We start from the raw sequence: 13191 nt of genomic DNA, 5'->3' as shown, positions 1-13191 counted from the left end.
ATGAGAGTATTGCTCAGAAAGCATCTTTAAAAATAACACCCTTAGGCTCTTTTAAAATCCATCACTACCAAAGAGCAAGTGAAGCAGTCCCAAGTAGTCTTTTCCAGTGAAGCCTCAAACAGCAAAGGGTTAAATTTTCAACCCTGAGGTTTGAGGCAGATGTGAAGGAAGCAGGGATACCATTCAGCTGTCAATGAGGCTGCATCATAGGAAGCATAATCACAGGTAGGATAACACAAAATTACCATCCCATTAATTAATTTAGCTCAGCTTATTATGATAACTGATAGAGACCTGGTTCAGGGTCCAAGCCTGGGTACCTCTTTCATTCCAGTTACCATCACTGGAGCAGCTCAGTGCTCATAATCCTGGATCACAGGATGCCATGGAACCAGACAATACCACAGCTAGCACATTTGCTGATAGGGAGAAAAACCCAAAGAAGGTCTGGAGATGTCCACAACAAAGCCAGAAAATGAACCTGATCTGCATCTTCACCAGAAAATACAAATAGTAGCTGTTCCTCAGCCAACAAGCATTACCCCATGGGCTAAGCCGTCCTCTCCCAAGTCTGCCACATGTCGCTGTGTCCAAATGCAAATAAAACCAGATTTCTCTGGGCACGAATATTAGTCTTGACTGATAAAGGGAGTCAGTTTGGACATGACAGGTCTGGACAGCCAGCTGCAAAGTAAGAGCTTGGCTTAGAAACATTACCCACATGTGGCAGGAAAGTTCCTCTGTTCCTGCCAAGATGCCACCATCAACAGAACCTGCCTCGTCAGTGTTGGCTCAGAGGAATCAAATTGCTCTTCCCCCAGCATTTCGTCTCTCACTTGCTTGAGCAGCAGGGGCAAGGGAGAGGTCAGGGAAATACACAGTGACACAGACTCCTGGAAACACTCCATGAACCTAATATTTTGTGACGCTGTCTGGATACCAAGAGTTCTGAGCGCAATCAGGATGCTAAGAATCAAATTGGAAGTGTCTGAATCTATACACTATGCACCATAGGGGCGAATAAAGGAGAAAGCAGAGGTCATTTTAGCTTCAATTGCACTTCCAGTGTAGCAAATATCTGTGCGTCTCTCAAGGATTCCATACCTTGAAGCCTCAGTGTGATGCCTAACACAAATCCATAAAGATTTGATCGAGTTCGACAGTAACATCAGTACTTAAGCACAAGTATTGGAGTAACCAGACACACTCCATTCATGTCAAAAGGCCTGGTTAGCTAAACCAGAAGATCACACTTTGCCACAAGCCATTTGCAGAACATTTTTGTTAATTTTAGCCAACCACTCCCCCAAAATGTAATGCCTTCTCAAAGCAAGTAATTTTGAAGATGGGGATACAGAAGTATTGAGCTGGAACATTACAGGAGAGCCCGGGAAGAATCTTCCAGACATGAGACCATACAACCTTACACTGAATCCCAGAGAGAATTTTGCATCCAGATTACCCTCCTAATCCATTGCTCACTGGACACCTGCCCACAAAATACCAAAGATGCAGTCTATTAACAAGGGACCCTGAGCACTGTTCAGAGTTATACTTCAAAAGTTTGCAATTTGAAAACACACAGAACTCATTCTAGAGGCTGCATCCAGTATTTCCCATGAGTCATTATATACAACTACAGTAATTCATTAGGGATCTATTTAAATAAGAAAAAAAAAATCTGGCAAAAAGCTTGTCCAGCATTGAACTAAGCTGAATGATTCAAACCAATAAATGCTATCTTAGCTACAAGAGGTTACACCATAAGCCTCAAATGCTTCCACAAGAAACAGCATTAAATTTGGAACTTCTGTCTTCTTGGTAAGAAAGAGTGAGAACTTGAGATTAAGTGCAACACAGCAACCTTGATGCATCATAGTCCATGGAAAACATTGAACTTCTGTACAGGGCCAGCACCTGAGAAAGCTGGTGCAGTTGTGCCAAATGACACAGCAAACCCACAAAGCTGTGCCTCTAGCACGTGGTTTCCTAGTGTGGCTTAACTTAATAGCCATCAAATAACTCCCAAGCTGATTTTGGAATCCATTCATTCACAGAGTGATTTGTCAGTGTGGCCTCTGTTGAGCAAAGTAACTCATGGAAGTGAACAGATTATCTAGCTCCATGGAATACTTGAATACTTTCAGCCTTTGCTCTTGAGTTCTCTGAAGTTGGCAGGTTTCAATTCCAAAGACTATGAGAAAGCTTTTCAGTAACCCAAAGCAGCTCCCCTGATTTACAATTTTTAATAGTATTAGATATCCCAGATTGTAGACAGAGAACAGAAAACAAAACCCAACTTAGACTACCATCATAGCACTGTGACCTAAGGGCTCAAGCAGCCACGTGGTTTTGGCACCATCTTTTGATAACAAAAATACAAACTTAAGGCCAAAGAACCGCTCTTTGGGTCAAAGCTGGAGAACACAAGACACAGCAGATTCCTGCAGGAACACAACTGAGCTCAGTGGGAATTCACTGCACTGAGCACCTTGGATGAGACCATCTACAGGAACACCCAAACTGTCATCACCACCCTTCGCAAACAAGCACCCCTAGACAAGGCATCCCTTCAGCTGAAGCTCCTGTTCCTCAGCCAGCAGCTGCACTGACTTCAGACATAAGGACCTGCATTATAACTAGACATAGGCAGCAGGAAACAAAGTGTGCATCTCATGCAGAGCCTGAAAGGCCCATTGTAATTAAGAGCTCTCGGCCCTGTACGTTGGACAAGACAAACACAAAAAACACAGTTTTCCTTTGCTGGTAAGCCCTAAAAACGCTGCCCACTATTTCTCATAAAGGGCACATACGTCCAACGCTTTCTCTGTCCATCACAAACCACAGCACTTGGCACAGGCTATGGGGAAGGTTAATTACCACAAAAATCAAATTTTAAAGACAATGCATGCGGGACAGAAAATACCACCATGTTTGAGTCACACAGACACATGTTTCTCCTTGGGCTGAACCTTGCTGTGCAATGGGACACCACAAAAACCAGTGACTGATTATGACGTGCAGACAGGACCAAGCACAGGGAAAACTATTTAACCAATGCCAGCTGACGTTTCTGCAAAGAGCATGTCAGTGCTCAAACATGATTAATGATTTACTTTAGCTCATGGCGAGGATGGATGCTCTCCCAGCAGAGCACAGCGAGGATCCAATAGAGACATACTCCCAGGGAGCCTAGGAAAAAGGGGTGGGATGTGGAGAAGGTGGTGTTTTAATTTTTGGCTTTGTTTTAAATATCTAAATCTATTCTAACTGGCAATAAAAATTAATTTTCCTAGGTCAAGTCTGTTTTAGCCCTGACAGTAATTGCTAGTCTTTATCTCAACCCACAACTTTTTTCACCTCATTTTCTGCCCCCACCCTGGTGAGGAAGGAGTGAGAAAGCAGCTGGGTGGGCATGTGGCTGCAGACCAAGGTTAACCCACCATACCTCACCAAGCAAGGGGGATACTCTTTAGAAGAAGAGTTAAAGCTTGAAGAATAACTTGGAGAAAATAGGTATACTAAACCATGATAATTACAGCTCTTCCTGCAGCTCAGAGAGACAAGGAGAATCAAGCTGTAGGACTGAAAAACTTGAAGTCTAACCACAAGTTATTCCTCTTTAAAAATCAAAACCTAGTTACATATTGGTATTTTCTGTTGTTTCCCAATTACAGGGTAAAAAACAATCAAACCCTAATTTGGCACCTCAATACATCATGCAACAGACCATGTCAGGATGAGAAGTAAGCATGTTTCCAGCAGATGAAAGTCATGAGCACGGCACAACAAGCAGCAGGACACCACTGGGGACATTTCTCCTTCATCTTTTTCAAAAGCAGTCAGTATTTTAGCTTCTCTCTCGGAAAGCTCCAAATGCTTCCCCTCTTCTCGCTTGACATTTCTCAGTGTAGGCATGCACATGTGTACACACAGGCCTGGTATTTTTCAGAGGTGCAGGGGACCTGTCCTGCTACTGTCCCAAGAAAGGCACATGCCAGTCCTCCTGCAGCCTCCCAGAGATGCCCTCCAAGCCAAAGTGTGAGGTTTGGTCCACACTCCAGCAACATAATGCTCCCAAGCAACTCTCTGCTCTATGTTTGCATGAAGCTGAGAAGTGGAAAGAGGTAGCAATTATTTCACATCCTCCTTTTCAGAAATAAAAACAAGAACTCCAAACAACCTTCTCTGCAGCTCTTCCTGTTGAAGTTCTACCGGAGAAAACAAATACCATTCATTGTTTAACACGACAGGTTGCAAACCTATGAAGTTACAGTGTTTTCTCACTCCCTGTTATTCCTTTGGAGAATTAAAGGGATGAAATAAATCTGAAACTACAGAAAATTCAGAACTCTGTCCTGCTGTGGCAAACACATCCATCACTGCTATCCTCTGGCCATCCTGTTTCGAAGGTACATGCTCCCTGCCAGCTGAGAGCATGCAGAGCTCCATCTAATACAGGTTCTAAGAAGACTCCAGGAAAAGTACTTATTTTTCCTCTTACATAAATTCATAGAATAATTCCTCTGTTTTAGGAATGCAGGGAACACCACTGCTTGCCACCTCAACTGTAAAGCAATTCCATGTTGTTTCATGCAATTCTTCAGGTATTAAAATGTTACATATCATCCTAAAATACACATATACAACTTACACTTCAAGGCTGTTTCTTCTATATTGACCCAAACCCAATGCTGATTTCAATTCAGCCAAAAACCTTTTAGTGAGGGACAAAAAAATAAATAAATACCACAAATATACCACTACACATCTTTAAAAGTGACAAGTGAAACATTTCTGAAAGGTTTATGTATTCTTCCACACCCACACCTCTTCTCAACAGCCAAGCTTTCTTTCAGTTTCTTTATGCCAGTTTGTAGTTGCCTTTTTATAAAAACAACTAAAGAAAATGTTGGATTCAGATGCAAACATCAAAGCACCAAAAAACACTTGAAAGCAAATCTGCCATAATTGCTTCAGAAACTGGGTGAGTCATGAAGACCTCAATACAACTGAATTATCCAGGTTCTGACAAAAACTTCACTATCATATCACAAAACTTCACATCACCATAAAACTGAATTTTAAGTCTTTCCACTTTCAGTAAAGTAAGGCATTATGAATTTTACAGGTAAACAACATGGCAAGTGTTTTAAAAGGACACTTCAATATTAAAATTAAGACAATTCCAGCAATCCTTGCACAGGAAACAGATGTAGCATGGAATAACAACTTCTATGCTTCCACACTGGCCCTCACAACCACTTATCTAAAAGTCACTGGGCCTGCAAACATGCAAAAATCATCCTGCAGACACCAAAAAGACGTTAAAAAAATACAGGGAAATGAGCTGACTGCTTAGTGAGGAGAAAGGCTACTATGAAGCAAGAGGCAACAGAGAGGAAACACAAAAACCAAAGCAAATTGCTTTTCTTATTTAAAATAACAATGATGATAAATATTCAAGCAAACCTGAAATAAATATTTTGCTTTTATGCTGCAAACAGTCATCTAAAATTACTGACTGTGTCCGGGCACTGCTGCAATACAAGCTCAGTAAAAGATCTTCAATGCAATGGGCACTGTGCAACAGCAGGAGGGGGCTGCCTGCCTCACTTCAGCAAGGAATATTCACATAGCAAAATGCAGAAGCTCATCACATCCAGAATATAGCTGGGAAAAAAAAAAGGTTGCTAACTGGAGAGCTCAGAAAATCTGGGTTTAGTTCTGATGTGTTTCCTAGATTTGCTAAGTGAGGAGGGGCAGATCCAGACCTGTGCTGTAGATCTTCACCTCTATATGATTACAACTGCATCCCCACTTAAAATCTGGGAAAAAGGAACGGTTCTTTTTTGCCACGCTTTGATCCATCCACTCAAACTGAGACACCTTGATGCAGGGACCATCCCTGTAAGGACTATACACTGCCTCCCATAACAGGGCAGAGCCCTCCCAGCACCGATGGGAAGAAGGAACTCCCTGAACCGCCTGTGATCGCTATTGGTCATATTGATGGTGTATGGAATGTGGCAGTGTGAAATCTCTTCTCAGTGGAGCAGGCACTGCTACTTGCTTTGCAGTGCGTATCTACAAAGAGACAGTCTAGTGGTTGTTCCAAGGTGACCTGGAGAAGGGACTCTTGGGGTTCTAGTCCTGGTTTTTTGCTGCAAAGCTATAATGAAACCTTGTAAATCAAAACCAGTGGCCCACTTTTCTATGCATTAGGAAAAATTAAGTCTTCCAAACTTCACTGGAGCACTTAAACGAGTTACGACACAACATACTATCACGTTTATTTAAACTTCCTTGGATGATGCTTAAAATATATCACTTGTAGCTTCATCTGGTGTTGATCAAAAGACAAAGCTATACTAATTCAGCCAAGCTGCAACCTCACCCCCTAAATAGTATGCCATTGTTTGATCTTAATACTGTGAAGGAATAGCTGGAGACCAAGAAGTCTACAAGTAGGGATTATTATACACAGAGGACAAATTCATTTTGATGAATTGCAGAATAACTCTTTTGAAGCAATAAATTTACACTGCTGTAGCAGGACAGAAGCTGGCTTTTGGTCCTTTGCAATATCCTGAAAGGAAGGGAAAAGAAAGCCTGTGAAACCTGAGAGACATCCCTTTCTGGGAAACAGGGAATATCTGCTCTCCTTTGCAGAGAAAGGGAGGGATCACAGTTCCACTAAGCCCTCTGTGGGACAGGGGCTACATGATCACTTAAAGAGTCACACTGCATGAAGCTCCTAAGCAAGAACAAGACAGCCCTTCAGTCCAATGCATTCTCTGCTCTAATTCAAGATCCCTTTAAACCTCAGCTGCAGGAATACTGCAGGCCATTAAAACCCAGAGAGCTGGCTTTCACAGAGGCACCCTGCAAGTGCTAAAGGGATTTTGGAAGTGAAGGCTGGCCAAAAGAAATGAGACATTGGTTTTACGACAGATCATAACATTTCTAACAGGCCGCTCTTTCTTTCAAGGCTTACAAATATCACTTGGCCCTTACAGAAAAGGAAGAACTGCCAAACGTTCTGCTAAAAATAATAAAAATTCAAACACTAAAATCAGTAAGTCCACGCTTAGACATCAAGTGCATTTTGCCTTTAAATGCCTTTAACCAAGAAGACATCAGATTGTAAGCTGCAAATTGCACACAGTACATAGTGTAAGAGATAAACATGTTATCTCTACACCATTTCATCTATTAGTAGTAGGAAAAAAAACCTTTAAACCAAAGTATAAATAAATTCCATTTACTCACAAATTTTCTTGACACTCAAAGATACAACCTATACCTGGACTGGAATTTGTTTCTACTAACTTATAAAAAAGTTTTTATGTTAATATGTCCATGCCACACTCCCAACCTGAGCCCCATAGGAGTCTGAAGGCATCAGAACCCAGAGCTGGCTCTAGTTTCTTCTCCACCCTGCAGTCAGAGACCCAAAAAACATCAAAAGGCTTCTTAGAAAAGAAATCTGAATGTAGTCAAAAGAGCAAGTTTAGAATAACTTTCTGTGCAACTCAGCTGCAGAATAGACAATATTCTCTAATGGGAAAAGCGTACTAGAAACAACTTTCCAGAAATAACATTGCCAGCATAGATATATTAAGGGAAAATGAACGGTAAGCAATAACCAGCCAATGCTTGGCAATCTTCATCCCCACTAAAACATTTATTTTCACTCCATGGGGTTTTTTTGCCCCTTAAATACCTCAGTGACAAATAAATTATGAACATTACAGCTAATTTATTACTCAGCACTGCTGAGAATGGTGAGAAGAAAAAAGACAGCAGTATTTTAAAACTGATTCTTATTCTAGGAAAACAAATACTTTATTAAAAACAATAATAAATTAAATGGAAAAAACTGCTCTTGCAGTTAAGTCTGCCCATGCCTAAGCCATTCAGGCTCTGCTGCTGTCAACCAAGCAAAACCTTTATCATTAGCTTCAGCAACAGAATCAAGCTCTTAATCTCTGCCTCAGTTTCCCCACCTGCGACACTTCTCTCACCCACTCAACTCAGACTGTGAAAACTCAGAGGAAAATTCTATCGTGCAGCACCAAGCACAACAGAAAGCTCTGAAGCACTGCAGTATTTCCAAAAACTGTCTTTAAGGACATCCTCCACACAGACCTCACCACTGACTTCAAAGAGTGTTTGACCAGGTCTGTACAACAGGAACACAGTATTGCATTTGTCAAATTTAACATGGGAGAGGAAGGGCTTGAGCACCAATACAACTTAAAAAATCCAAGAGCCAAATTCTGCTCTTAATCCCTCAGTTCCCTGGTGTTCATCACACAGGACCCCTATTTCTGTTTGTTCCACCAGGAACCCTTTGATGATTAACTTCTGTATTTATCTTTCATACTTTTTTTTCCTGAAGATGGAATTTCAAGATTTTCATTAATATCCCAAACCCCAGCGGCAATAAAATTGCACAGAAGGAGCTTGTCTCTCACACACGCTCTCACCTGGACTCACACAGCACTATTTTACTGCAGACATGTTAAGAGGGCTTTTGCAGGCTGCAGTGAAACACTGCTGCACAGGCAAACCTCTCCCTGGGAAGTTACGTGTGGCTCAAAAGTTTTCATTCAGCAAAACAAGAAACAATTTGGCATTCATTCCCACGCAAACACCAATGCACCCTCCTTGGGACGGACCAATTATTTTCCTTTCCATCCCATGCTCAGGCCAGTCATCCTCTATCACTTGATAAAACACATGAATAGCTGCATTCAAAGCTGCAGCAAACAGAGACAGCTCAGTAAAGCTCTGTAAAAACAGCTCCGCAGAGCACACCACGGAACTGGTTCCTAACACACTTCCCATATGCATGCCCTTTATCTAAAGGAGCCCATGACTTTGGCAGATGTTGGATGCTTGCAAGTAGGTCAGTTTGAACCGGAGCGAGTCAAGGCTAAAGGCTAGAGAGGGAAATTAAATCGTGTTCCTGCTCCACAAACTCTGGCCGTCAAACGAGAGCTCTTCGCCTTCTGCTCAAGCAATGATTTCACCACTGGCTAGGCAAAAGATTTGACTGGCAGGGTGATGAAATGCCTCAGTGATAAACTGTCAGGAGCACTTGGAACGTTATTACCAGTGAAAATATTCCAAAATATAGTGCACGTAGGAATTCATGGGGGGGGGGTTGGACAGGGAGGGAAGTGTTGCCAAGGTATGTGAATCAGCCTTATCAAAATCCTCATCGCTGCACGGCCAGCATGACTGATCACACTGCTGCATTCACCCGAAAGGCACAAGGCTCCGGCTGGAGAGCGGAGGTTCCAGCCTTTCCCTCCTGGTGCCATCTGCACCAACAACGCTCAGCTCTTTAATCCACTGCCCAGCGCTGCGGGAGAGCAACCGCGGGGGGAAATCAGCTGGGCTTTAAAAAGTTGCTGCGAAAACCCTGAGTAACTTCTGCAGCAGGAATGCCTGCAGACTACAAGCAGCAGTTTCCCCACTGCCACTGCAGTTGCTGGGAAATTCAAGTTTCCAAAAGCGCGCAGAAGTAATTAGATGAAGCCAAATAAATGCATACACAAAACCTTACAAGAATATGCAAATAATAGGGTGTATTCAGCAGCCCCAGAAATTAAGGCAGCAGCACAGGCTTGTATTTGCATAAACTATGCAGGATATGGCACCAAGTAATTTTGGAACATGTGCATTTTGCAAACAGCAAGAATAATAATAGACAAATATTTTGGAACGTGACATTGATCAAATACTCCCTAAAACTTCACATGAAGAACCTCAGAGACACTGTACTACTTCACCACAGACATCCACTGTTGGCGTCCTGGGGTATTTTCACTGCTGAGTTCTGTGGGAAAAGAATTGGACTTTATATAGATTTTTATCAGCATTTATTATTTATAAAGCCCTGTTGGCAAGCACAATGTTTTATGAACAAATAAAAGTGAATGATCTTTGCTTCAAAACCACATAATGAATGAATGTATACTTAGTACATATATTCAAGTGGGAGCTGCTGGTTTATTGTACAGTGAACACGGAAAAAAGAAGGTTTTTTACATCTCTAAAAAGAAATAGCAACATCCACTTCTAAATGTACTGACATGAAAGCCAAGCCAAACCAAACTGAGCTCTTCAATCACTCCTGAGAAGCCAAGCCTCTGCCTTGTTTTCTTAACAAGCTGAGTTTTTGCCCTCATGGTCTCCCTGTGCAGAACAAGGCAGACAATAACTGAGGAAACCAACTTGTCGCCGTATAAGGCAAAAAAAGGTTTCTCTTCCTGAGTTACAAATAACTAGGGAAAGTCACAACTGTGGCCAAGGAAAGCAGAAGTATGAATACAGTACTCCCTCACTGCTGACAGGCTAAAATTAGTAGTTTATTCAATTGCCCAGAACTACACACTGTGCCTGTCCTACACAGCATCTCCCTATTTGCCTGTCTGTCTGTTTGCTCTCCGCTTTGTCTCGCCCACTAATTTGTCCCTTGGGGAGCAGCCTGGCAGACCACAGCCAATCCCCACTGATCCCAGGAGCCTGAGTAAATGAATATCCACCTGCAGTTACACCTGAGCAACTCCGCAGTGCCTCCACTGATTTCATCCCATGACAGCACCTGAGAACAGCACTTGGCCTCATGGGACACTCCGTCTGCAAAAACGATTATGTCCTCCACACTTTCCACCGAGCATCTTTCCTGCTCCTGCTCTCACTCCCCTGCAGCACCTGTAAGCACAGCACTGGCCAGACTCTAAGCACACATGTACCCTCCAAAGATAATTCCACATTTGCATCTGTTCATTGTATGAAGAGCTGCATGGTATTTGCAATGACGGCAGATAAATTTATACAGGGAACAGAGGAACACTTGCCCAGTGCAGCTGGGCCACTGCTTATGCATGCTGGGGATTGTTTTTAGTTTGCTTTTCTTCTTCCCTCCCCTCGACTGACCAGTTGTCTGTTACTGCCTGTGGATCTGGCTGGCCACGGGGCATTGCTGTCATGCCGCTCGGGATACAGACATGGAGAAGGGCTGAGAGTAGAGACAGCAGCACCTCAGTTGGGTTTCACCCCTCGGAGGAGGGAGGCTACAGGAATCGTGATGGCAGTGGTCATTTCCAGCCTGTGGGGCTGGGGTGTGTGAAACACTCCAAAGGAGTGAGAGGGAGCAAGTGCTCTACTGTGGTACAAAGCACGCACCAAGAGTTGGGGAAAACAGGAAAAGAAATGCTAAACTGGTGAGGAGAGAGCAATGCGAAGGAGTTTGAGGAAAATGCCACACCAGGGACTATTACTGCTGATCAGACACTGTAGTGAAATGTGCCAACATACAGTCCTCTAGCAGATCCATACGTTTCCAGCACACTGGTGCCCACTGGGTGACATCACCCGTGGGCTCTTCCCTGGCTATTACTTTGAGGAAGGATTACCCCACACTCATTCACACTGACAGCTCATTTTGCAAGCAGCCCATTGGAAACAATGTATTTACTTACTAAGGTATTACTCACATAAAAGAGGCATGTTCCCGTCAGGCTCCTACAGCTTAAGTTATACCCACCTATACTCATGCAGGGTATAGAACTGCTAAATTTATCTCATCAGATCTGATGTAGTTTCCTTTAGAATTGCAAATATGTTCCAAACTAAAGTTATGTTTTATTATATGGAGATGAATTCTAATTTCCATTTCATATTAATGGGGAATATTAACCATGGTTAGTTTAGTCACATACCTTGAAAAATTATAGATCACGTTCAGTACAAATTTGCATAAGTAGTTTGAGCATGTGAGAGGAGCAATGCTAAATACTGAATGCAAGTACCGAATGCAGAGATCTTACACTTACTGTAGAACATATTATGTGTATGGCCTCAAAAAGCCTCAGAGATTATGCATATATTTCTTTTCCATGGAAACTATAATTCTCAAATCCAGCAATCTATTTTGAGAAATTTAAATCAACTATACACTTACATCTGCTGGAAGCAGAACATTTCCACAGGCTGTATGCTCCAAGGCACAAGCACAGCCGTATGGACATCTTCCCAACTCTTCTACTATACTTCTGCCTCTGACACCACATCTCACTATGCAGATTTAGCGCTGAAGTCTTATTTTGGCTGTTCTGTACCCAACACCGGGACTGGCGGGGCTGCTGCGCTCAGCACCGCTGCATCACTTGAGAGGATGAGCAATACCGGGTAAGGCGGGAGGCACGAAGTAAATGCCCCGCTAGAATTTCTTGGTATTTATTCACTGTGAAGCAGGAAGGCTGGCACCGGACCGGAGTGCCCGGCCGGCCGGGGAGCCCGCAGCGGTGCCAGCCCGCCCGCCGCGCTCCGGCCGCTCGGGAGTCCCGGGGACCGGCCGCAGAAGTTGGGAGGCAGCGGGTAGGTGACCCCTGGGCACTGCTGAGTCATTTCAGCCGCCAAACGCCGAGCTGCCGTGACCCCCCCGGGCTGGGGGGCTGCCCCGCCGAGCCGCCCCGGCGCCGGCCAAACTTCCCCCGCGCTCCGCCGCGCACCCCGCCCGCGGCTCAGCCCCGCCGGGGCGGGGGGCTGCGGGCCGGCCGCACTCACCAGGTAGGCTCCCACCGTGCCCTGGGCCAGCATCAGTGCGCACTCGGACACCAGGAAGAGCTGGATGCTAGAGAAGCAGGAGACCTTCCTCCGCCGCCTGCGCTGCCGCGGCGCGCCGGCCCCCGGGAGCTCGGTGCCGCCGCCGCCCGCCGAGCCCCGCTTCCCCGGCATCCTCCCGGGCGCCGCCGCTCCGCCGCCGCGGGATGGCGGGCCCCGCGGCTGCTCCGCGCCTTCCTCCTCCTCCTCCTCCTCCTCCTCCTCCTCGGGGTGCCAATCACAGCGGCAGCCCGCGGCGGCTGCCTCTCCGCCCGCGGGCTGCTGCTGCCATGGCCAGCTCGCCGCCGCCTCCGCCGCCGCCTCCTCCTCGCTTCTCTCCTCCCCTCGCCGGCCGCGCTCCCTCTCTCCGCCGGCCCCGCGCAGGCCGGATCCGCGCCCCCGCTGGCGAGGGGCGGGGAACGCGCGGGGATGTGGATGGGGCTGGCGGAGACTCCGCGGCGGCGGGCGGGGCGGCCCCGTCCCGGGATCCGCCGGTTCTTGTCACCGCGGGGGAAGCGGCCGCAGCGACCTCCCCCCGAGCCCCAAGTGCTCTCCGGACCCGCAGCCGCG

The 13191-nt window shown here is 45.2% G+C and overlaps 1 protein-coding gene across 1 annotated transcript in view; it reads right to left on the bottom strand.

Moving 5' to 3' along the window:
- SLCO3A1 (solute carrier organic anion transporter family member 3A1) overlaps positions 1-12868 on the bottom strand; it is a 132264-nt gene extending 119396 nt beyond the window's left edge. The window contains exon 1 of the mRNA XM_027688470.1: positions 12586-12868. Coding sequence (XP_027544271.1) covers positions 12586-12756 — 171 coding nt within the window. The 5' untranslated portion in view covers positions 12757-12868. The remainder of the gene's footprint in view (positions 1-12585) is intronic.
- Between the last annotated feature and the right edge of the window lie 323 nt (positions 12869-13191).

The sequence above is a fragment of the Neopelma chrysocephalum genome, unplaced genomic scaffold (genome assembly GCF_003984885.1).
Source record: "Neopelma chrysocephalum unplaced genomic scaffold, ASM398488v2 Primary Assembly neopelma1_75, whole genome shotgun sequence".
Classification (NCBI taxonomy): domain Eukaryota; kingdom Metazoa; phylum Chordata; class Aves; order Passeriformes; family Pipridae; genus Neopelma; species Neopelma chrysocephalum.
Note: the sequence above shows the minus strand (reverse complement) of the source record. Positions and strands in the feature narration are given on the sequence as shown.